Below are 21,803 nucleotides of genomic sequence, written 5' to 3' on the forward strand. Positions count from 1 at the left end.
ATCACTATGCATAAAATGTCTAATTACATGACTTCAAAAATAAAAAGGTAAGCAACCATACCAACTCTAGGCAACGGACTAACAACTGCAGGAATGGTTCAAGAGCCTTGTATTAATTAGAAGCAATAATGGGGGCTGGAAGAGTTCATGCCTAAACTACAAATAATTATTCAAAATTAATTATCCTATCAGCTGAAGGAACCTTTCCTCTACTTCGAATAGAGGCTTAGAATAAAAAGTTTTTCACTGAGAAAAGCTGCGATTATCCAAGCTGGGTAGGGGAAGGGAAGGAATAATTATCTGCATAGCCAATGCACCTTTTCATACACACAGGCACACAATTTGTGTATGAGAAGTTTGTTTCTAAGATAGTCTATAAGATGACAGTACAACCAGGTGGCAATTTGTCTCAGTACTGTTCATGTCCTAGGCCAGCAATACAGATTTTTACAGAACATGCTTTTAGTGATCTACTGCAGAGACCAAAACATCTCTTTCCACCCAGAGATGAAAAAAGGAATCAAAGTTCAGATGACATCTGTCCTTATTCTTACTCGAGAACATTCCTTAGGCCAAGGCTTGAATTTACACAGATTAAATGGATGATATAAAGGGAACTAAGCAGTCAAGATGCCTTGAAGCCAAAACACACCACTTTCAGCCATTCACGTTAATGATTAAGTACCCAGTGATTTTACAGTTTCTTTACCAATCCTGGGTAGCTACAAATCATTCAAACATTTCTTAAGAAAATAATACTGTTACAAAAAGAGAATCAGTGATCTGAAATGGAAGCAAAGATAATTCCTTCAAAATTAGTGTTCTGTCTGCTGAAGACCTTGATCTCGTCACCATGGTTGCAGCTGACTTTCTAACTGTAGTCTACACAAAATACAGATCTTGTGAGACAAGTGTAGGGAGCGTTTACAGGAGCCAGCTAAACACGTTAACAAGATCTTCACTGCATCCAGATTTAGACACTATTTAATTCTGAAAGTATTTCATGAACATCGTGTCCAAAATACCTTCAATCCCTAATTAGTGACCAACTGTGTTTAATTGTCTACAGGGTGTTAAAAAAATTAAGGCAGAAGCTCTCTGAAAAATAAACTACCATTTTATTTTTAGCTGAACTCTTTTGTCTGTTTTTTTTTTTCCTGCAGTTCAGAAGTTCTGATACTGTCAAACTGAGGAAACTAAACTCACTCATGAGGCACAAAGAAAAATCTATCCTTGCAATTTGAGAATAAATTTACATGATAAAAAAAAGAGAACAAAGTACACTACCATACCTTTCTCACCTCAGGACACACCATTCTTTCATAAAAATCCTTGATTGTGTGGAAACAATTGGGTACTGCCTATACCTGCTTTGTGAGTAAGCTTTACATTCCACTTCTATCATGCAAGCACTGATTACAAGTTTTAGCCAAAAGAAAGCAATTGGCTTTTCAGACTACTTTCATCATAGTGTTTTTAATCAAGAGAAATTCCCCTTTGCAACTACTGGACTTGAAAACAACAACAAAAAAACTATTCTATAAAGGGTAACTACATTTTAGACTAAGGTTAGCTAGGCAGCTTTTAACCCAGTACCCAGGACCCAACACTGCTTCACTTCTCAACTGCATAAATTTTGAAGTTCTGCTTATTTTCGGGAAACAAGTACCGCAGAAAATGAAGTCCGTGCTGCCAAGAGCACTAAGCTTCAAAGCTTTTCTGTGACTTTCAGTAAACAGCAGCGTGCCAGGCAGGAAGGAGTGTGAGTGAGAAAAAATGTTCTACCTGTGTGTTCTTGGTCTCTGGTTCAAGGAAGCTGTCCTCCCCGGGCTGTGCTGGCTGCCCAGTCTGGCAGGACTGGTCATGTAATCATTAGGGACTGTTGGCGGTTTGACTGGCTCCAGGGTTTTGTAAGGAGTATTTCGCCTGGTCAAGAGAGAAAGATTTGAAGACAGAAAGATAAACAATCAGTACATCAGAAGGATAACTGCATGGAGTCGTGAAGCCACTTGTTGTTTTACATTTTCACATGAGACCACAGTGACCCACATTAGAGTATATTAAACAAATTTCACCAGCGAGAGGTGGTGAAATCACCTTCAACTCTCTAAAGTGCTCTTACGTAGAAAGATCCACACAAGTTGGCCTAGAGCACAAACCGATTAAAAAAGCCTAAGCTAAATACATCACCAAAAATATATGCTTTGAACTACATACCATACAGCAGTTACACCTGTGCCATATCCCAGGGTTATCTTTTAATACACTGCATGTGAGCAATTCCTTCCCTTTTAACAATGCCTTCTTTCTCCCTCTCCCCTCCAAATGCTTAACCATCCTAAAAGCATTCTTGGCTGAAGGTATTCAACTCATTAAGACAGGAGTAAGTCCAAACTATTCACAGAACAAGTTACGTTTGCAATCATCAGTGCTCTTCCTAGCAGCGCTGTTTCATGCTGTAATCAAGCATATCACTTAAGCAGATCTTTAAGCACTTCAGAGACCAGCTTCATTGTCTGGATTCTACAGACACAGAAAGTGAAGCTCAGAGACTTCCAAGGTCACTAAGCAGACTGCATCAACTCAGAAATGCAGCATGGATCTTTCGAGATCTATTTACCCACCCCTTTTCTGCCTTCAGAACAGTGTGTGTATTGTACTGAGCTGCAGAGCTCTTCAGTTCTCACCAGTTACCAAGAGATCCCTTGCAAGACACGGAACTTGGCAACACACCAGCTAAGCAAAAACAAAAATAGTAAACTACTGGCATTTAATCACTTCTTCCATTGCTGGTTATAACCAGCCTGTTAAGCTATATGGTTTCACAGTATTTTAAGAAATGTATCTACTTCCTTTCTACAATGTAGAATGCAACAGTACTTAATTTTAACTAAAAACTGAACTATTAAAAACTCTCTTGAGGAGAAAAATGGAATTATCATGTTTGTTTGTATGAATGATGGTGTTTGTAAATTAGTTTGTCTATATAAAGACCTGCAGATGACTCTGATGTGCAGACTGCCACCACCTGTAGACCTGCCAAAAGAGATCAGTCATGGGAAAAATAAAGTGACTCTGTATTCCAGTTGTAAGAGATAGAGCTCTAAATATTGCCAAGTGAAATAATAAGCACAGAAGATTTAAAATGTGCTTCCAACAGAAATAACCTTGAAAACTAACATTTTGAAGTATTCTATCTTGGAATGCACTGGCAGTAAGAAATGCAGCCTCTTGGCTTGATAGCACTATTCATTTTGCCCATCCAATTTCAATATCCTATCAAAAGCAAACCCTGCTACATCCTCAGGCTCAGCTGGATCCTGGTTTCTCCTTGTTCTCAGCTTCATTGAAGGACTGAAACTCCCATGCACAGAGAAGTAGAGAGTAATTTCTTTGTGCCATGCAGGTCCAACCCATCCCTCTGTTTTTCTGCCAGTCTTGCACAGCAGAGGAGAGCAGCCCTTCTCTAACACAGCAGTGCCAACACCCAGTGCCTACTGCCACAGGGGAGCCAAAGGTAGCCTAAGGCCATGCTCTGCTCCACGTCCCTCTTGGTGCAGCTGCTCCCTCCAATCAGCTTCTCCAGCTCCAGCCCTTCACTCGCTTTCTTCTCTGCTCCCAGCCTGAGCAGCCCCCAAAAAGCCCCTGTACCTGCTGTTCATTCATTTCACAGCTCAGGCAGTTCCTGAGCAAGACTCTTTCCCAGCATCACTTTGGATCACCCTGCCTTTGCCTTGGAGGGATAAGCTGTACACCTACTTCAGGGCTCATGTTAGACATCAAGCTCGTTCTGATTTACACGTTTATCTCTGTTTTCTGGATGAAAGGGAGAAGAGCAGCATCCCTGTGGTTTCCAGCATTTTCTTTTGCATATATTAGGGAAAACAGTCATGCCTATGATATTTCATGCTTTGGCAGAACATGGCTGCTCGAGACAAGAGCTGTACTTCCTGAACAAGAAGGGCAGATAGAAATCTGTGTTAGGAAGCCACATTATTCCTTCCCCTCAGTCAACTGCTGCTTTTTGTCATGCTCATCTGGAAATGACATGGGCTGATTAATCCTTGTCAGGCATCAGCTGAGGCAATGGGAGTATGAGAGACTGCTCAGCAGTCCATCAGCACTGCTGCCACACTGGGGGCAGCCAGGAGGATGTAAAATCCTACCCAGCTTCCCGGGCTGATCAACAACAACAACAACAACGCTCTCTCAGCTGGGATAAGAGAGACAATTGGAATGCTGATTTTGTGCCCTTGAGCAATGGGAATTTTCAGAAAACATGCTGAGGAACCCCGTAGGGTAATTTTTCTGTGGAATACACAATAAACACTGCCATCCTGAAGCAGCAAAGTAGCAAATCAGGATTAAAAATCACTAAGTCTTTGACAAAAGCAGTTGCTGCTCCTAATTTTCCTTGGCTGTTTCTCCAGTTCTGTCGCATTACTTCTCATTTCTCCAGCTGCCCAGCTCTCTGAGAAAACATGCTGAAGCTGACACAGCCACAGCAGCCAGCTTTAAAGTGCCTCAGTCACCTACAGCATAAAGGAAAGCCTAAGTGTGACAAACAGGTAGAAGTTCTTATTTCAAATGCTTTCTCAGCAGACAAAGCCACACTGCACGCGCTCTGAGCTGTTCAGGTATTCATGCTTTGGTCCCTACCAACAAATACTTGCTGGCACACAGTGATAAGCAGATTTCATTGCCCACAGGTCCAGAGCAGAGAAATTGATGATATGGTAGGGAACTGGTCACAGGGAGGCTTAGAAAAAGCAAAATCTTTCCTCATTTAAATGTAAAAATAAAAATCCACAAGTCAGTGAGAATCAGTGTTGCCAATATGTTAATGATGCAATGAATTTTGCTTAGTTAATGCAATAAACATGCTATCAACAGCCATTTCCTATCTCTGTAATGAGAAACAAGCAGACAAGAACTTCAACAACAAAATCTTTGCTGAGGTTAAAACCTCATTGATATTCTCTCACATTACCCAGGACTTCTACCCAAAATTCAGGAATAACAGTAACTTCTACTTTATCCATATCTACAATAAACCCACTCCCCCATGCAAAGCAGTTATTTCAAAAGGTCACCATGAAAATACAGAGGCAGTGCAGCCGAAAGGGTTTACACAGCAAAACTAATTGTGTTATTTCCTAAAGGCAATCAGACCTGCTATCTATCCACCTATTTAAGAAACATCGACGTTGGCACATTTGAAGCTGTGTCTTCAACAAGCAAGACTGAGCACTATTCATTCTTACCCCAGAGTTCCCCGGCCTGACATGGGAGGACTTGGTGGTTTCTGTGTAGGCGGATTTGTTCTTGACAAGGTGCCAGTTCTTGCAGGCTGGTTATTTCCATGCTGAAATAAGGGAAAACATGATTTTATTTTTATAACGGAGCAGCCTATTATTGACAGGTTTTGCTTTTTTTTAAAGTGTAAGATTATAAAGCGAGAATTCCCAGACAGCTGTCAAACAGCAAGTTTTTAGCTACACACAAGACAGACAATAGTATATACAAAGAGTTCAAATACAAGCTTAATGTTATTTTTGCTATTAATGTACAACAGACATCAGAAAGCTAGGCAACTGACAGTTTCATGCACAAATCTCTCGTTTCTCTCTTTTCTTTAAGGGGAAGCCACATTTGTGTTCATCTCAGTTGGAGTGTCAATAATTTCAACCCAACTTTAATGCTGACAGTACAATACAGTCAGCGCAGGCCCAGGATGGCTCAGCTCGGCCCTGCTATTTGACTAGCAGAGTCATTCAGATTGTCTGGGAAGTCTCCTGCAAAAAAAATGTAAGTGAGGGGAATTGAGGCATCTACTGAATTCAGAGCGAAGCACTACATGTGTTAGAGAAATTAATCGTCTATGTGTAAATGCAGATGTCAATGTATCGCAGATATATTGACAGGCTAAACGCTGAAAACAACAAAACATTCAAGTACAGCATGTTTAATCTAAATATCCTATGGAAAGCAGAGGAGAGCGTAAGAGCGCGCTAGTTTTCAGTTTTAATGGCTCTGCAGCCTCTACTATCAGTCACATGAGGCACTGTGGGGCAAAGGAGAAATAACACTTCTTACCTTGGCTTTTAGCCACTTAACGTTGGCAAAAAAAGGGGGAAAAAGGGAGAAATTAATGGCAGATCCATCACAACTGACAGGACAGGTTAAACTACAGATAATCACATTTAAAAATATAATCTGAGTCTACTGATACTTAGCTACATCCCAGTACACTACCACAGATGTTACTGGCTCATGCTGTCACGCAGCAGAATGTTCCATGACTAAGCAACATCCAGAGAAAAACCACTTGTGACAAAACGAAGCTTAGCTGAGCTTTGCCAGGTCTGTTTGCCAGGCTCCTCACGGGCAGTAAAGGGTTGAAGAGCCCTTTGCTGACTGTTCAAGTCCAAAACCAAATCAATGCTATTTCAATGGCAACACGCACTTAAGAATTTGTTCACAAAAGCACAGTTGCAGCTATACGGCACAGAGTGGACTTGCCCGTTGTTTTGACACTTAACCTTCGTGTGTTTTGAAGAAATTCTAGCTGCTGCTTTGAATGGTAAACAAAGAAAAGTGAGTTTTCAGACAGGATGAGCAGCAGAGCCTTTCACCTCTGGTTTATTGATTGAAACCTGATTCAAGCCAGCACTGCGCTGGCTGCTCAAAACGGTGTTGGCAGTGCTCTAATGATTGTCATGCTGAAATTTCAGCTCCTAGAACCAAGTCATTATGTGACTCCACTGTATTATTTTTACAGCCTTCGTGACTGCAGAGAAAAAAATTGTGACAGCTTGGCTTCATAATTCTATAAAGAAAACTAATGTAATTTTTTTTTTTTTAAATCCAAGGTGAGCTCTTTAATTTTATTGAGGGGGTGGGAATTCATCATTTTGAATGTAGACAAGCAATAGTTTCCTTACTTTCAAAAAATTCTCAGCAGCCCCAAAACATAAAACAATCCCAGTACTGTTTTTAAGGTTATCTGGAAATAAATTGTCATTTCCAGACCAAGAGCCACAGACCAACTTAAAGGTGTTCATCATCCTTGAAAAAATAATTAAAATATGCAATACAGCAATGCAGATGTGTGACACTTCTGACAGGGTCTGCCCAACCACTGAGAAACAGCTGGGGTTTAAAAATCAAAACGTTGAAAGCCTGTGCCCTGAAGTTATTCATATCACAAAAACACAAAGCCCATTCCAAAATTCAAATGAAAAAGCTTAGCTGAGGTAAGTAAATTTGAAGGCCATCCTGTTCACTCTCAGTCTGGGCTGAGGTTCATCAGCAGGGTAACAGAATGAAGGCATTTGAACCACATCTGTCCCCACCACATTTATTTCATGGATAAACACAACGCTCAATTTCCATGATGCCAGGGTAGTCTCCCAAGCACTATATTTTTAAAACAAGCTTTTAGCTTTCCCCTCTCATAGGAGGAACCCTCCCCTTACTCAACCAGTTGCCAAGGGCAATGGCATAACACAAATAGAGACCAAAAAGTGAAACTGTTGTTCTGTTCCCCATGCCCCCATACTAGCAGCTATAGACAGAAACCTTTTAAAGGCTTAAAAGGAAGGGTGGCATGGTTTCTTACCCAGACTCTATCAATAAATTTGCCTGCTTCAGAAATTTAAAGACAAAAAGCTTCCTCTCTTTCCTTCCCTTTGTCTTCCCACCCCCTCCTTAATCACTATTACATTCTGCCCCCACTGCAGCAACAGAGTATCCTCATGAAGAACTGAATCAGGAGTCTTTCATCTCATCTCAAACCTGCTTGCTGCTAAGCACTGTTCAACATGCTGAATGCATCCAAAGTCCAGCAGCTCTTGACCTTTATCTCTATTGCTACGACTTCACCAGGTGACCTTCATCTCCTTCAGTACCAACTATGTTACATGAACCAATGTTCAGATCTACAAACACGCACATATCTCTTCATTATGCAGAAGAGTTGATGGCTGCTGTCATTCTGCTTTCATTAAGTGAAAAGCTCTGTGCATGTCCCCTGTGCTGTTGTTAATGTAAACAGGAGTCATATGGACAGGAAAACACAGAAGGAAGGAACAGAAAGAGAGTGAGGATTCTTACAGGAGAGGAACTCTGGATCCAAAAGACAGAAGTATGGCAGGAACGCAGATGAATCAAAGGGAGATGAGCCATATGGCTGTTTAATCATGGTTAGTAAGCTAATTAATTAGGAGACATTTTCTTGTATTTATTGGCTGATCTTATGAGGTCAATCATGCTGCATTTCTTAAGTCTGAAAGCCGAATTTAGTGCTATCTAAACAATTCCAAAAATTGCTTTGAGCTGGGAACAGTTTAAGCAGCAGTCTGGCATCAATATAGCCTTAAAAAGGGGAGGGGAGGGGAAAACAGCAGGAAACCAAAGGGGAAAGCAGGTATATGTTTAGCATAGGTTCAAGCATCTCTCCAACTGCTGCCAGGCCAGGTGGCAGAGCATGCCCACCAGGACTGACTGACTCATCAGCAGTGGAAGGTTGGAGTCAGGAAGGAAGGAAACGTAGGGCATAAGGAAAAGGCAGTGGTGCACAAGGTTCACGGCTTAAAGAGGGAAGCCTATATGGAGGAGAATCTGTAAATGAAGAGATAGGAGGTGCAAAAGGTTTCAGAAAAGCTAAGTGAAACAAAGAGCAGCACTGAGTTCTTGGCATGCACTGAAAACTCCTGCAGAGATGTAATGAGCATGACTCTCTGCTCCTGCTAGTTGTGTTACTGTACACATGGCAGACAGCCTCCCGTATTCTAGACACATCAGAACAACAGCACAGTGCACAGGATTGCTGGAGACATTTTTGATGTCAAAGTGCAGAACCACACAGATTAGGATGCTCCCAGAATAAAACAGCATGCTAAGCAGCACTACTGGTTGGGGTTTTTTGCAAGCATCATAGCAGAGAGGTGTTTTAAAAATGAGAACAGAGTCTTGCTTTTCTTGGAAAAATGTGCAAAGTACATGGATACAGTTTGAAGGGCTGACACAGAATTAAGAGACAGAAACCATAGTTTCAGGTTCAAGAAACAGGAGCCAACCTCCCTGCACTTCCAAAGGATGACAGCTAGTGCAGTGTTAGACCCACAGGGCTTTAGTAAGAGACAACAGGCTGACCACGGACTGACAGCCAGCACCAGGCTGGAAAGAAGTAATGTTCTTCAAGCAATATTCTTCAACAAGCAGGTGTTTACAAGTCATACGAAGCATTTATCACAGCCAAAGGTATGGCTGCTTCTGTAACTTTTGAAGGGACTTCAGAGCACTCAGACTGAGTTTTCAAGTTTGGACTTCTTGTTTGGACAGAGCAAACAATATTTTGGAACAGCTAAGCAATGACTTTAAGTTAGTGCCTATGTTGCTTAAGGCAGCAGTTTCAGCAATTCCAGCCTGCTCGGTTCCGACCATCTAAACAGCAGAAAAATAAGTTCAGACAGAGACAGCATTGCAGGGCTCTGCTGTATGTGAACAAAGGGACAAGGCTGTGAGTGGCAGAAGATTCATGGCTGGCATGGATGAGTGGTGTCTGAGACAACCAGAAGTATCTACTGGTAGCCAAAGGACATCCGGGTTTCTGAAGGACTCCGCTCCTGGCCACTGGGGGCAGCCATTGGAAGAACATTTAATAATTTCCATGCCAAGCAACAAGTCATGGGGGAACATTAGTCATGATTCAGGGAACCAGAAAGCTATTACTTGAGTTAAAAGTTGTGTATGGAAAGCTAGGTCTATTGACACTGTGCGAAACTCATTTATGGGAGCACATCCATCTGAAACCATGGAAATACCAAAATCCAGTTCTACACAGCAGAGCAATTTTCCCCACACTGAAGTCCAGGCAGCTTTTCCTATTCATTTCAGCTATGAATTCCTCAATTTAGATTGTAGCAACTTTAAATCTCTGTGCAGGTTGGCAGCACTTCCCCTACTGTATGTGGTTAATATTTCTCCAAGTTGTGAAATTTAAGAGCAAATTTCACTCTGTATCCTGCAGTCCTTAAAGACTATCGATTTCAATTGCTGTCCAATGGAAACACAAGTTTAAAAACTGCTGTTAGCCTAATCTGCATCAATAGAAAGTGTATGGGAAACTCAGAACTGTAATACGTACATTCTGTAAAAGCAATAACCATCCTTAGATCTGTCATTACCTTTGACCAGTAATCAGTCATTAACCGCAAAAGAAAAGTACAGTTGCTCTTGATGACTTCTAGCCAACCTCCCTTTCTGTTTAAAAAAGGTTTTCCTGGTATTAGTCAGGAGAGAATTATCTGAGACAACCATAGGAGCAAGGCAGCTGGCCCTAATGCCATCTGAAGTGCTAATGTGTATCTGCAGCCAGGCAATCCAATTGGCCCATAGGCATCCTCACTGGTTTTGCACAGGGATCGCCTCCTGTCTTGTCAGTGGAGCAGGTCTGGGTTTGGACTACGGCAAGGTGACACAATGGGAGCAGGAAGAGCAGCAGGAAAGGCATTTGTACACGAACAGATGGGATATGTGAGGAAAGAATGCAGTAAGAACCAGTCTAGGACACAGTTTCCACAGAGAAATGAAGACAGGGACTTAGGGAGAAGGGCGTCTGCAATCAAAGCTGTTTTTCAGAAGGCACCCTGTATGTGGGTGTCAGACACTGAGGGAAACACGCTTCTTCCACCAGCTCTGTGCTGTTTTTAAAGAAATCATTACTGTGTCTCACTTTCCTTACTGGAACAGTTGAGAAGGCTTATTTGATCTTTATTTTGTTACAGTCTACTGTATGGCAGCTATGTGGCAAGAACTTAGGCTCCAAATCAATATTTCTTACAAAACACAACATGTGTAGGTAAAGTTTCTGCAACAAAGTTTTATCTTTAACTGTAACATCTCCTGCTATTACTGCCAACTCAGTAATTACATTTACATTGCTTTCTTTTAACAGTAATCAGATGTAGCTTGTCACTATTGCTTCACTTCTCTTCTTTCCTTTTTTTTTTTTTTTTTTTTTTTTTTTTTTTTAAGTTTCCAAAGTCATTTAACTTTAAAATGTTTTCACATATTAAGCTGCTGTTAAGATACAGAAACTGTGGATGATGGGCAAATGTAGTATCATTCCCTCAGCACTTATCAGTAGCCTTGGTCAGAGGAAGATGCATCAGATTTCTGTTCTGAAACACTTCAACCTTTCCAAATTCTTTTAGTTAATAATATTTAATAGCTACAATAAAATAAGGCTAACAAAAAAAAAAAAAAAAAAAAAAATTCAAATTAGAAAATAGATAGATCACAAAAATGCTGAGTTTTCTTTGCAGCCAGAAAGTCTTCAAACCTGTGTTATACCAGATGACATCACACACACTTCTAACTTTCAGTAGCAAATGCCCTGTGAAAAGCACTTGCCATCAACACTCACAACAGGCAAGAGAGCTGGCAGCAGCGAGGGTTGTTTTTCCTCCCCAGAGAAGGTTCTCTACCCTGCAGCAATATTCACTGTTTGGCCATGACCCCCAAGTGATGCTGCGACATTAATGAAACTGTGTCCTTTGAAGCAAGAGCATTCAACATAAGCTAATGCAGGAACAAAGACAGAGGCACAGGTTCAGGATCTCTGGCTCGCTTAATTTTTATTACAGTGAATTATTTAAAAGTTAATACTCAAGTAGCCAGCACATCAAGTTGTATCCTACAGGGATAGCAGGCATGTCTAGGTAGCCTTCCACCCTCACACCAGCTCCTCATCTGCATTCTCATCTTGCACAGACAGCACTAAGTACACAGACACCAACTGACTAGAGCAAAAGCATGGCAAGGGTGAGAGCAGAGTCCTTGTCGCAAGCACACTTCTGGTCCCATCCCTACTTTAAAGGGCTCCTTTCAACCTTCATTTTCCTAATTAATACTTTTTAGTGCTTAGATTCCATCTGACTTGTGGTCTTGAAAGCTTCTTACAGCTGTGGTGTAGTGAAATACTTGTACTTTAAAACAAGGAAATTCAGAACTTTTCTCCAAGCAGCTGAAAAGTGATCAATCTTCAGACATAGTTTAAGACAGTTTTAGAACTGTTTGCTGCATACTGCAAATTTGTTCTCATTAAAACTATTAGACATTTAAATTTCACATGTATTCCACACCATCTCCTTCACCACAAGGCAATCATTTCAACTTCCTACTTTTCTGCAATTCCATCTGCCATCTATTAAAAAAAAAAAAATTGCAACAAATTCTAAAGCCAACTCCAGGGCTTTCAAGGCATTTTTGAAGCTTCCTCCTCCTCCTCCCCTCTTAAACTGGGGATGTTTTGTATGTGTAATTGTATTTGACCTATTTATTTGCTGGCACATTACTTCCCCCCTCCCACCCTCCTTTGACAAACGAAGGGGAAAAGAAGGAAGGAAATGTTAAAGTAACCTCTGCCTAATAATTCAAACCAAGCTCTCTACACAGGAAGGTGGGCTCTCACTTCACAACTGTTACTCTTATTCACCAAGAATGACTTCAGCTACGTTCCCCTATCCCCAGAGGGTGACAACTGAGCAAGTACTCAGGGGACTGGCAAAAATGATGGTCTGTGTGTTTCCTGAGGCCATCTACACGAAGTGTTTGTCTAGTAAGGGAAAGTCCTCCCCATTTTGACTCACGTTAGACCTGACTTCATAGGCATATATATTAAAAAAAAAAAAAAAAAAAAAAAAAAAGGCAGCTTTCCTCCTTATGGACATTTCATCCATACGGGACCCTTCAAAAGGAAAGGTAAGGAGTGGAACAGCCATTTAACCTCTTTAACAGGGAGTTAAAGAGTTAATGCCTCATTTCCATGGACCACTGATTTTCCAAATACCTGGCTCTTGGAAGAGAAGAGCTACAAACCCCAGAGGACTTTGTGTTCAGAGGAGAAGATAAAGCTGGCAAGTCATGGGACTCTCTCACTGCCTGGCAGTGTGTGGCTGTGCTCTCCAGCCATTTCGCCTTCAATTCAGAGCAAAGCCTTTGGTTTCGGACACTCTCTCTCATTTTATTTGATTTATTAGCCTCAATTCCAATTATATATTGTACAGTGTGTTATCTAGTGTTCTGATATCATATTTAGTAAACTAACTTTCCTCCTCAGATCATTGCCATTGTTCTGTTTTAAGGCCCAGTTTCCATCTCCCTACTCTTCTCCTTTTCTCCTTTTCTTTTCCATGCTGGTGGAGCTGTGAGCCTGTTGTTCCCCTGTCACAGACACAGATAGATCTAGAGATAACTCCGTGATAGCTGTGATCTGCATCACACTCCAGGAAACCCAGTGAAATGTTGGCTAAACACATGTAATTACATCATTTCCTGTCTTAGCCAAATCTTCTCACAATGCATCCACTGAAGGTCAATACTGATGAAGGTGTCAAAAGTACGACAGATGCCTTCAATATCTACCTGAGAATGACCCAGCAGCTTATTTCACTTGCGTAAAAAGTCTACATACTGAACAGCAATATCACCTTTCTACTTAGAGTTTCATGCTTTCCACAGTCATAAAACAGGCATATTGCTCGAAGAAACGATAGCCAGATGTAGTTTGTAGCCAACTTAATAATGCTGCTAATTTGGTTATTACTGGATGCTATTTTACCTCGAAACAGATGCAGTTTGTTATTCTAGATTAAACCAGATGCAGTTTAAAAAAAATAAATCTTCATTAAGAAGAGCTGTCTAAAAACAGGTAGTTGGCATCTCTTTTTCACTCCTTCAATAAAAAGGGTCACAACTGTAAAGACACTCGTACTCTTAAGAACATGACTATACTAGAAAATGCAACTGCTACAGCTAACTTTAGCATTTAGAGACTCAGCAACTAGTTTTGGGTCAGTGTAGCAAAGCACTAACTTCAAGGACTAACAATAATTATTCTGCTTTTAAAAATGCCTTCTGCAGCATCTGACTCCTGGAGCACTTAAATGCAGAAACCAGTATCTTGACATTGAATTTGTCAATTCCCGCATTCTGTATTCATAGAGCTCTCTCCTTGTATGCATGCAGAAAAATCAACAGTTTCTTTGCCCCCAGTGTTTCTATTTTGCAGTAATTCAGGGCTAATCTTTCATGTTTCTACACAGGACAGGCTCCACCCAGCCTGCCTCAAATAACAAGTGTAAAGCAACCCTAAAAGTTACAAGATTAGTACAGGTTTAGATACAGGTTTGATTGCCAGAAAGTGTAAAAAAATAAATCAGGTAGCTAAAAGCCACTATGTTAATTCATATCCTGGAGCAGTCATGGTATAGATATGCATTCCAGCTTGTGTTGGAATCAGACTTCTCTGGGCATTCACAGAGTTACTACAATGCACCTTCGGTACTCTTTTGTATTAATTCTGAAATATCTGTTCCTTGAGAGCTCAGCCAAAGGGCTCATGAAGGGCTGCTCTAGCTGCTCTGACCAGAGGACATCAGGCTGTAGAGGATACACAGATTGTGAATAAAAGCTTTTTAATACTATTCAAGAGAAGTACTGTAAACAGAATACACCTGAAGGCCTGCTCTGGGGAGTATACAAAGTTATTATCTGCTATAAAAAGATAGCCAGGGAGAAAGGGTGTTAAATTCATTTTACCCATAACCACTTCAGCAGCAGTGGACAAAATTTACAAAGGCTTTTTATTCAGAGAGGCAAAACAGGCTGCCCAAAAGCACAAATGAGAGGGAGATGTTAAGAGCCACTGAGACTTCAATGCCAACTAGCTAATCCTGCTCCTACCAGCCCGTCTCTCATTCCATACCCTCCAAAAATAAAAAAAAAATAATAAAAGAAAACAATTAGCCTGCTTCCCTGCAACAGATGACTGATTTTTTCTTAAAAGTTAAAGAAATAAAGGGAGTGACAGAAAAGTTAATTAGGCAAGAAAGTATTCCGAATTTTAGAATTTAGTCATGGCTTTTCTGAAAGTCAGGCTAAGATCATAAGCCATTACTTTCAGACCCTGACTACCACTGCTAGTCACAAAGTTACGGCAAACACTGCTTAAATAATTAACAATAATAATAAAAATCTTCATAAAACAACTAATTCTATTATTAAAATGTTTGTATGTGGGAGCATGTCTAACCCACAGTACTCCCTAACACAAATGAGAGCAACATTTTAAGGTCATTCTGCCTAACCTTATCTCCTGGTCTGTACTACTTGGAGTTCTCATGTGTTCAGGTGTTCTTACCTTTACGCCATGGCCAACATCATCCAGCACCGTGTAGTCTATAGGTTTTCGAATATACCTTACAGGACGCTCCATGTTCGCTGGCGCTATAATTTTGTGAGTTCTTGATGTGTTCTTATTGGTCGTCAAAATGCCTATCTCTCTGCGAGCAACCTTTTCTTTATGGATGTCCACAGTCTAGATTAAAAACAAGAAAGGATGGGTTTCTTTAGGCATTTGTTATTTTCTTTTCAGAGCTATCTATCTACATGTTTAGGCCACACTATTAGACAAAGATTTTGAACCGAGATAATGCTGCTGGAAGGATGCCAGCTCATTGACAAAATGAGTTTAATCAACATGAACATTGCTTGAAAATTACACTTTAATGAAATAACCAATATTAATAATAAAATTACAATTATACATTATTGCCTTGACGCTCTAAAGACACTACGCAGATACAGCATGTGCAGATTAACCCTCAACATTCTTATGACTGACAAAAGTGATAAATGACTGCAGCTTGCCAGCTGGGAACCCAGGGTAGGCAAGCTCAGCAGCCTGCCCATAGTCCCAGAGGGCACAAGTCTTGGGAAGCTGGGAGGCAATCTTTTTCAGCAGTCATTGGTGCATGTCACAGTCTGCAACAGAACTGGCAGACACAGCATGGAGGGTAGTTTCACTCACACAGTCTATGGCACCTTCAGAGCCTTAAAGATGCTCTTAAGGGAATACAGAAGCCACATTCATGCCCAGCTCCATCATTTTATTAGGAAATACCTGAAGAGGAATGAAAGGTCAGCCCTGCAGACTGTGTAGGATCAAACTGAGCTTCACATAACACACGTGTGCTTCCAGTGTGCAAGAGAACCACTGCTTAAACCCTATCCAAGGGAGAACACACGCAGATCAAGCACCAGGCAGCCACAGTAAATCCCACCACTAGAGAGACTATTTGAAATGCAGGGATTTAATTCCCTGGTTAAAGTAGTTACTGGCACCTCAGGATATCATTGCAGAATATAGTATCTGACAAAAGCTACCACTATTAGTCACTTTGAATAAAATCTATTGAATCACTACTAAGGAAAATAATGCTTAGTGTGTAAGCATCAATTTCTCATGGAGAAACAGTGTTGTGAGAATCCTTCCTTGTTTTTTTTTTGGCTCAAAGCTTGCTTCCTGAGGTTTTTCTTGTGATAAGACTCTGAGTGACTTGTCAAGGAGGCAACTGATGGGTGCTAACTGTGTGACAATCGATATCGCTTTGGGAGCATTTGCAAGCCCCTTCCCCCAGAGCTGCTTGCTCTGTAGAAGAGCAGAAGAGAGTGCTCAGCAGTGTTCACTGGCGGAAGATCTGGCCTGTGGCCAAACCGCTCCAGCTAAGAATGGAAGGCTGGGGGATGATACCATTGTATCTTGCGAAGGCAAGATGCAAGTTGGTGCCTCCCTGCTTCCTCTTATCTGCTGGCAAGGCCAGAAAGATAAGAACAAAGGAGGTTCCTGCTGAGATCCCAGAGCCAGAAGCTGCCACCGCAAGGAAAACAGCTGACTCAACCACCTTAGGTTTGAGCTGTCACTCAAAGGAGAGCTGATTCGACCACTTTGGATTTGAGCTGTCACTCCAAAGATAGCTGACTCAACCACTTTGAAGCATTGAAAAAGGGCCTTCATCACCATGGTCGTCGTCGTCGTTGGCAACAGGACAACTCTGCCTGACGACCCACCACTACTGAGGATCAAAGACGGAACTACGAACCTCGCTGGATCCATGGTGGTGACTATCTCCCTCTTGCTGCCTATAAAGATCCCTTGCTTCTTCTTTTCTATCTTTTCTATCGCCCTCCTTCCCTTCCCCCATTACCCTAATTCATAATAGTGTCCGTCCTCCCCTTCCCCATTTCCCTGATTAAGATTTGTAATAAACTGGTCGGACCAACATTTGAACCGTTGCTTCTTAATCTCACACTGGGTATACAGATAATAAAAGAACCTCCTCTCCCTCCTATAAATTGGAGCGAGACAAGTGTCAAAGCTGAGGAAGAAGGAAAAACTCCTCACCCACCAGTAGGTTTGGGTACATCTCTAGAAACAACAAAAGTTAAAGTGGATATTAATTGCAATGTTATCTTCAGTGAAACAGAATAAAAGATGAAGCATTAAATTAGATTGTATCTGACTCTACATGAGGCAGAATGATAAAGAGAAAGGTAAGCATCAAGAAAATGACCATTTCCAATCTCCAGGAAAGACAGAACTCAGTGCTCAAAGTTTACTATGAAATTCCTCCACTTGATCAAATTATTTTTCCTATATTTAGTGTACATGCTTGTAGAATCCTTAATTTTTTTAGGAATAGAAAGAAATAAAATCCTCCTGAACAGTTTCACTACATGGCACTGCAGATTGCAAGTGGGAACGCAAGTGGATATTGAGCAAGCTTATTTTCACAGCTAAAAGCTGAAAAACAAATAGCTTGTAACATTGCAGAAGGGTCTTTTACTTCCAAAAGTGAGGAATCTTAATAGAAATAAGATTTTTTTTCCAGCGCAAAATAAGATATTAAATGAGTGTGATTGCGTTAGGTTATTTGGAATGAGTTCATTACACATCCCAACAAAGTTCTGGAGCAAGCTTCATTGTTCTAAACATTCAGGCACTGAAAACTACCTGTTGGGGGCAAAAAAAAGCACCTTTCCAAATGAGACAATCCCAGACACCATGCACTCGCCATTACATCAGTATTAAACATCAGCCAGTGCGCCCACATTTGTTCTGGCAGCCAATTTCACAGAAGACAGAGCAAAGACTTCAGAACAAGACTACCTGTGTTTCTTCAGCTCCAGCAATTATTTGTTCTTTTCCTTTCAGAGACTGAAATATATGTTTAAGCTCTGTCCTTCAGCAGGCTTTCAGCAAGATCAACAACTATTATTTGAGTATTCTGCTATATGTTCTTAGATCATTTCTTCCAATTTCTCTGTGTGACACAAATCCTTTCAATGAGCCACGAAAATGCAAGATCTCAAACTATCCTGCAGAACTCGAAGGTGCAACTCCTCACATTTTTAATACATGACAACAGCATAGGGAAAAACAACAAAAATAAAAAAACACTGCCACTTCAGCCACCCAAACAGCAGGGGATACCAAGGAGGGTGGCAATTTAAGGCACATAGTACAATGTTTCAAAAGAGGATGTTTTAAAATACTCTTATGCACATGGAAATACATAATTGTGCTTCACTTTTATGAGCAGATTCTGTTGCTACTAATAAATTAATCCTCTGCACAGCATGGGCAAAAACACATCTTTAATACTAAGAGTTCTCTCATCGACATTAGTCGATGGCAAAGGAAAAAAAACATAAGCCCTTCACCATACAAAAAGATTCATCTTTTCCTGGCAGGTGGTCCATAAGACCGACTTTTTCTCCCTGCAACGAACAATGAAAATTCCATCAACTATTGATGGAATTACTGAGCAGAGGATAAGAGATTCCAGGAACAGATGCTGTACCACACATGCTTTTGAAAATGACTGAAGTAGTTCTACAGCAAATTCTTGTTTATGGAAAAAAAATCCTCGGAACAGGAAAAGAGTAAGTATTAATTATATCAGACAGCTTATCCAAAATTAAACATAGAGCAGAGATTTGTAAAGTCTTTCCACAGATTTCAGACCAAGCAAAGAGAACACTATCTGTATTTTAGTTCAGGGCCAGAAATTGATGTTGTACATGTATGCTGTGAATGGCATGCAGGCGTGCCTGTGCAAGACGCTCATTTGCTCTTCAAAGCAAATGCAACTGCAACTCTTCATTACCACATATGGTGCACTAGAAACACGAGGCAGTGTTCTGGCTTATGCAGAGCATATGTTTGAGGAGGACAGTATGCTGCCCATCAGCTACTAAACAACATTTTGCTTCCTCAGCAGAAGTGACCTTTAATAGATCAATAAAGATTGCATGTTAACTGCTAGCTGCTTCTTTACATAAGGCAGCAGAGCACTGGAACAGTTTGCCCAAAGAGGTTGTGGGGTCTCCTTCTATGGAGATACTCAAGAGCCATCTGGACACCTACCTGTGCAACCTATTGTAGGGTACCTGCTTTAGTAGGGGAGTTGGACTCTATGATCTCTTGAGGTCCATTTCAATCCCTACAGTTCTGTGATTCTGTGATTTCTACATTAGTATCTGTATCTATTTGCTTGATGTCGATGTGAAATTTTATGGTTTAGTCACTGATACCCTAAAAGCAGTAAGCAGTTTGTTATGCGATGCACAAAACCTACTTCTACCCCTCAAAGATGAAGAGACGTAAACCATAGCAAACAGGCCTGGCTTAAGGCAGAGTAACATGCAGTAGGAAACAGTCAGACCAGCTTCAAGTCCATGCGGCCTGTGCTGAAATAAATGTGGCAAAATGTTAAGGTTTGGGGAATACAGACAGGATTCTCAGTTGTGAACAACACAATCCAGTAGGAAGATGCCCAGCGCTGCACTGATTAGGAGGAGACAATCCTTCTAGAAGTATGTTCTCTTTGGGAAGCAAATACAAGCTAAATCATTAAACAAATGCCTTTGCCCTTACAACTAGGTGCAAGGGAACATTCCAGCTAATTCCAGAAGCAAAACTGAACTTGGAGGTTGAAGGAACTGTTAATGATTAGCTGCCTCTGCTATCTGTCAGCTCCAAATCATATGAAAGAAACAGCAGACCAACAGGATGTGATGTTAAACTTTAACTGTTCGCCTTCTCAGAAGCAGCCCCAAGGCCAACTGCAGTGCAGTGTAGCAACGATACAGCAAGAAGTTCTTTTCTGTGCTGAAAATACAGCACTATCTATCCTCTAAAAATTCTAAAATCATGCCATTTTTAATGATAACTTTTCAAGTTATTTCATACAACAGCTTTAATAATGCTTAAAGCATTATTGCGTCATAAATGTCCTCCAAACTAATGCACTATGCTGAAAAGATGTACAAATTGGTCATTTTTCAGTTTGGCTCCAGGTTCTTTCAGACGAGAACAGACATAGGCTCCAACTCCACAGGCCACCTGTAGCTGCTATTTCTGAGAACACAAGGAGAAAAGGAAGGCAGAACTGCTTGTTACTAGCAATAGTCTCCTGTAGTTTTGATATTGCTTCCCTTTTTTGCCTTTTCAGTTTGTGGTTTTATCTACTAACGCTTCATTTGCAATGAAGGGAATCTTGGGTTAGAGGACAAATCAACATTATACACATACATAGATGGCAGCAACACAGACTAGAATTACTTTATATGATGAAAAGTACAATCTTAAGGGAGCGGCCGCTCCCACATCCCTTACCACTTCCCAAACCCATCTTCCCAGCACATTTGGTGAAACCACAACCCTCCTGGCTGCTTTGCGCACAATGCTGGTGCCATGCTTCAGGCTTGCACAGATTACTTGCAGGAATGCAGTGACACCCTTGCTGAAGCCAGCATCAGGAAATGGGAAATTAACACAGAACAGGATTTCATTCATATTACACCTGAGAGCAGTGAAATCCCCCAAAGAAATCCCTAAAAGTGATACCAAACATTGTATTGCTGGCAATATAAGGAAAAAAAAAGCCCTAAGATTTCAAGGGCCCCCCCCCCCCCAACAACAGGATTTCTAGTCAAAGACAAGCCTATTGAAACACTGGATTTGATGTATCAAGTCAGTCCAGCAATCCATTACATCTGCTTTCAGCAAAAGCACTGTTTGATGTGACAAAGGCACAAGTTTCAGTCTCAGCCTGCTCAGTGAAACCAGACAATATGTGGGACAGCAAGATGTGCAGAGAAAGGAGCTTGATTTCCTGCTTCAGTCCCAGCTTACTTGTTTATCTTTGAATTTGGAAAGTAGTGTTTTGCTATCTGTAAAACTTTCTGCAGCTTCCAACTTATTTGCTTATAACAGTAAAATACATTGATAATTAAATTCTACAGATTAACAAAAATCAGAATAAACATTAACACATTCTTCTAAACATACACTTTCTCTTAGGGCTCATACACCCAGATTGTAAATCGTAGTGTCAGCCAAAGAAACTTAAGAAACACCGACGTGCTTTCTACGTTCCCTAAATAAAAGGGGAGGAAAAAACCTCTTCTTAATTTTGCTCTTAGATCCAACTTCAATATTATCCCTTATTGTCATTCTCCAAAACAGCAGATTTCATTGTCTTGCTATATATATATCATTTATATAAGCTCCCCTAAAATTAAACAATTTGATGGGACTAAGATTATTAACTTGCTCTGCTTTAAAAATAAACTATGCTATTGCTACTTCCATAAAGAAAGTGTATTTAATGAGACTTTGATATGAACAAGTTACAATTAATTAAATAACAGTGCTGAAGAGATCCTGAACAATGCATATGGTACAGGCTACCTGCAAGGAGGCCCGTCTGACCTACAGAAAAGACAAAATCCCCATCTTTAATAAGCTCAGCCAGACAGCTGCCTTCAGAGAGAGCACCATCTTATGCCAATACTTTGTGAAGGAAATTTGAAAGAAAATTCACTGTATTCACCAGAAGGAAATGCGAACTTATTTACACAAGAGAAGTTCTACAGAAAAGATCAGTTAT

At 40.7% G+C, this 21,803-nt stretch overlaps 1 protein-coding gene across 12 annotated transcripts in view; it reads right to left on the reverse strand.

The window, feature by feature from the left end:
• Positions 1-21,803, reverse strand: part of ABI1 (abl interactor 1) — a 77,600-nt gene that overhangs the window by 12,804 nt on the left and 42,993 nt on the right. For 8 of the 12 annotated variants that reach the window (XM_042816645.1, XM_042816644.1, XM_042816642.1 and 5 more), the window contains exons 3-6: positions 15,209-15,385; positions 6,097-6,111; positions 5,265-5,365; positions 1,786-1,926 (exon numbers count right to left, since the gene is read on the reverse strand). In XM_042816645.1, coding sequence (XP_042672579.1) covers positions 1,786-1,926; positions 5,265-5,365; positions 6,097-6,111; positions 15,209-15,385 — 434 coding nt within the window. The remainder of the gene's footprint in view (positions 1-1,785; positions 1,927-5,264; positions 5,366-6,096; positions 6,112-15,208; positions 15,386-21,803) is intronic. The other 4 variants (XM_042816643.1, XM_042816640.1, XM_042816638.1 and 1 more) reach the window with 1 other exon arrangement.

The sequence above is a fragment of the Centrocercus urophasianus genome, unplaced genomic scaffold (genome assembly GCF_019232065.1).
Source record: "Centrocercus urophasianus isolate 14NV4802_14NV808 unplaced genomic scaffold, USGS_Curo_1.0 seq_16, whole genome shotgun sequence".
Lineage (NCBI taxonomy): Eukaryota > Metazoa > Chordata > Aves > Galliformes > Phasianidae > Centrocercus > Centrocercus urophasianus.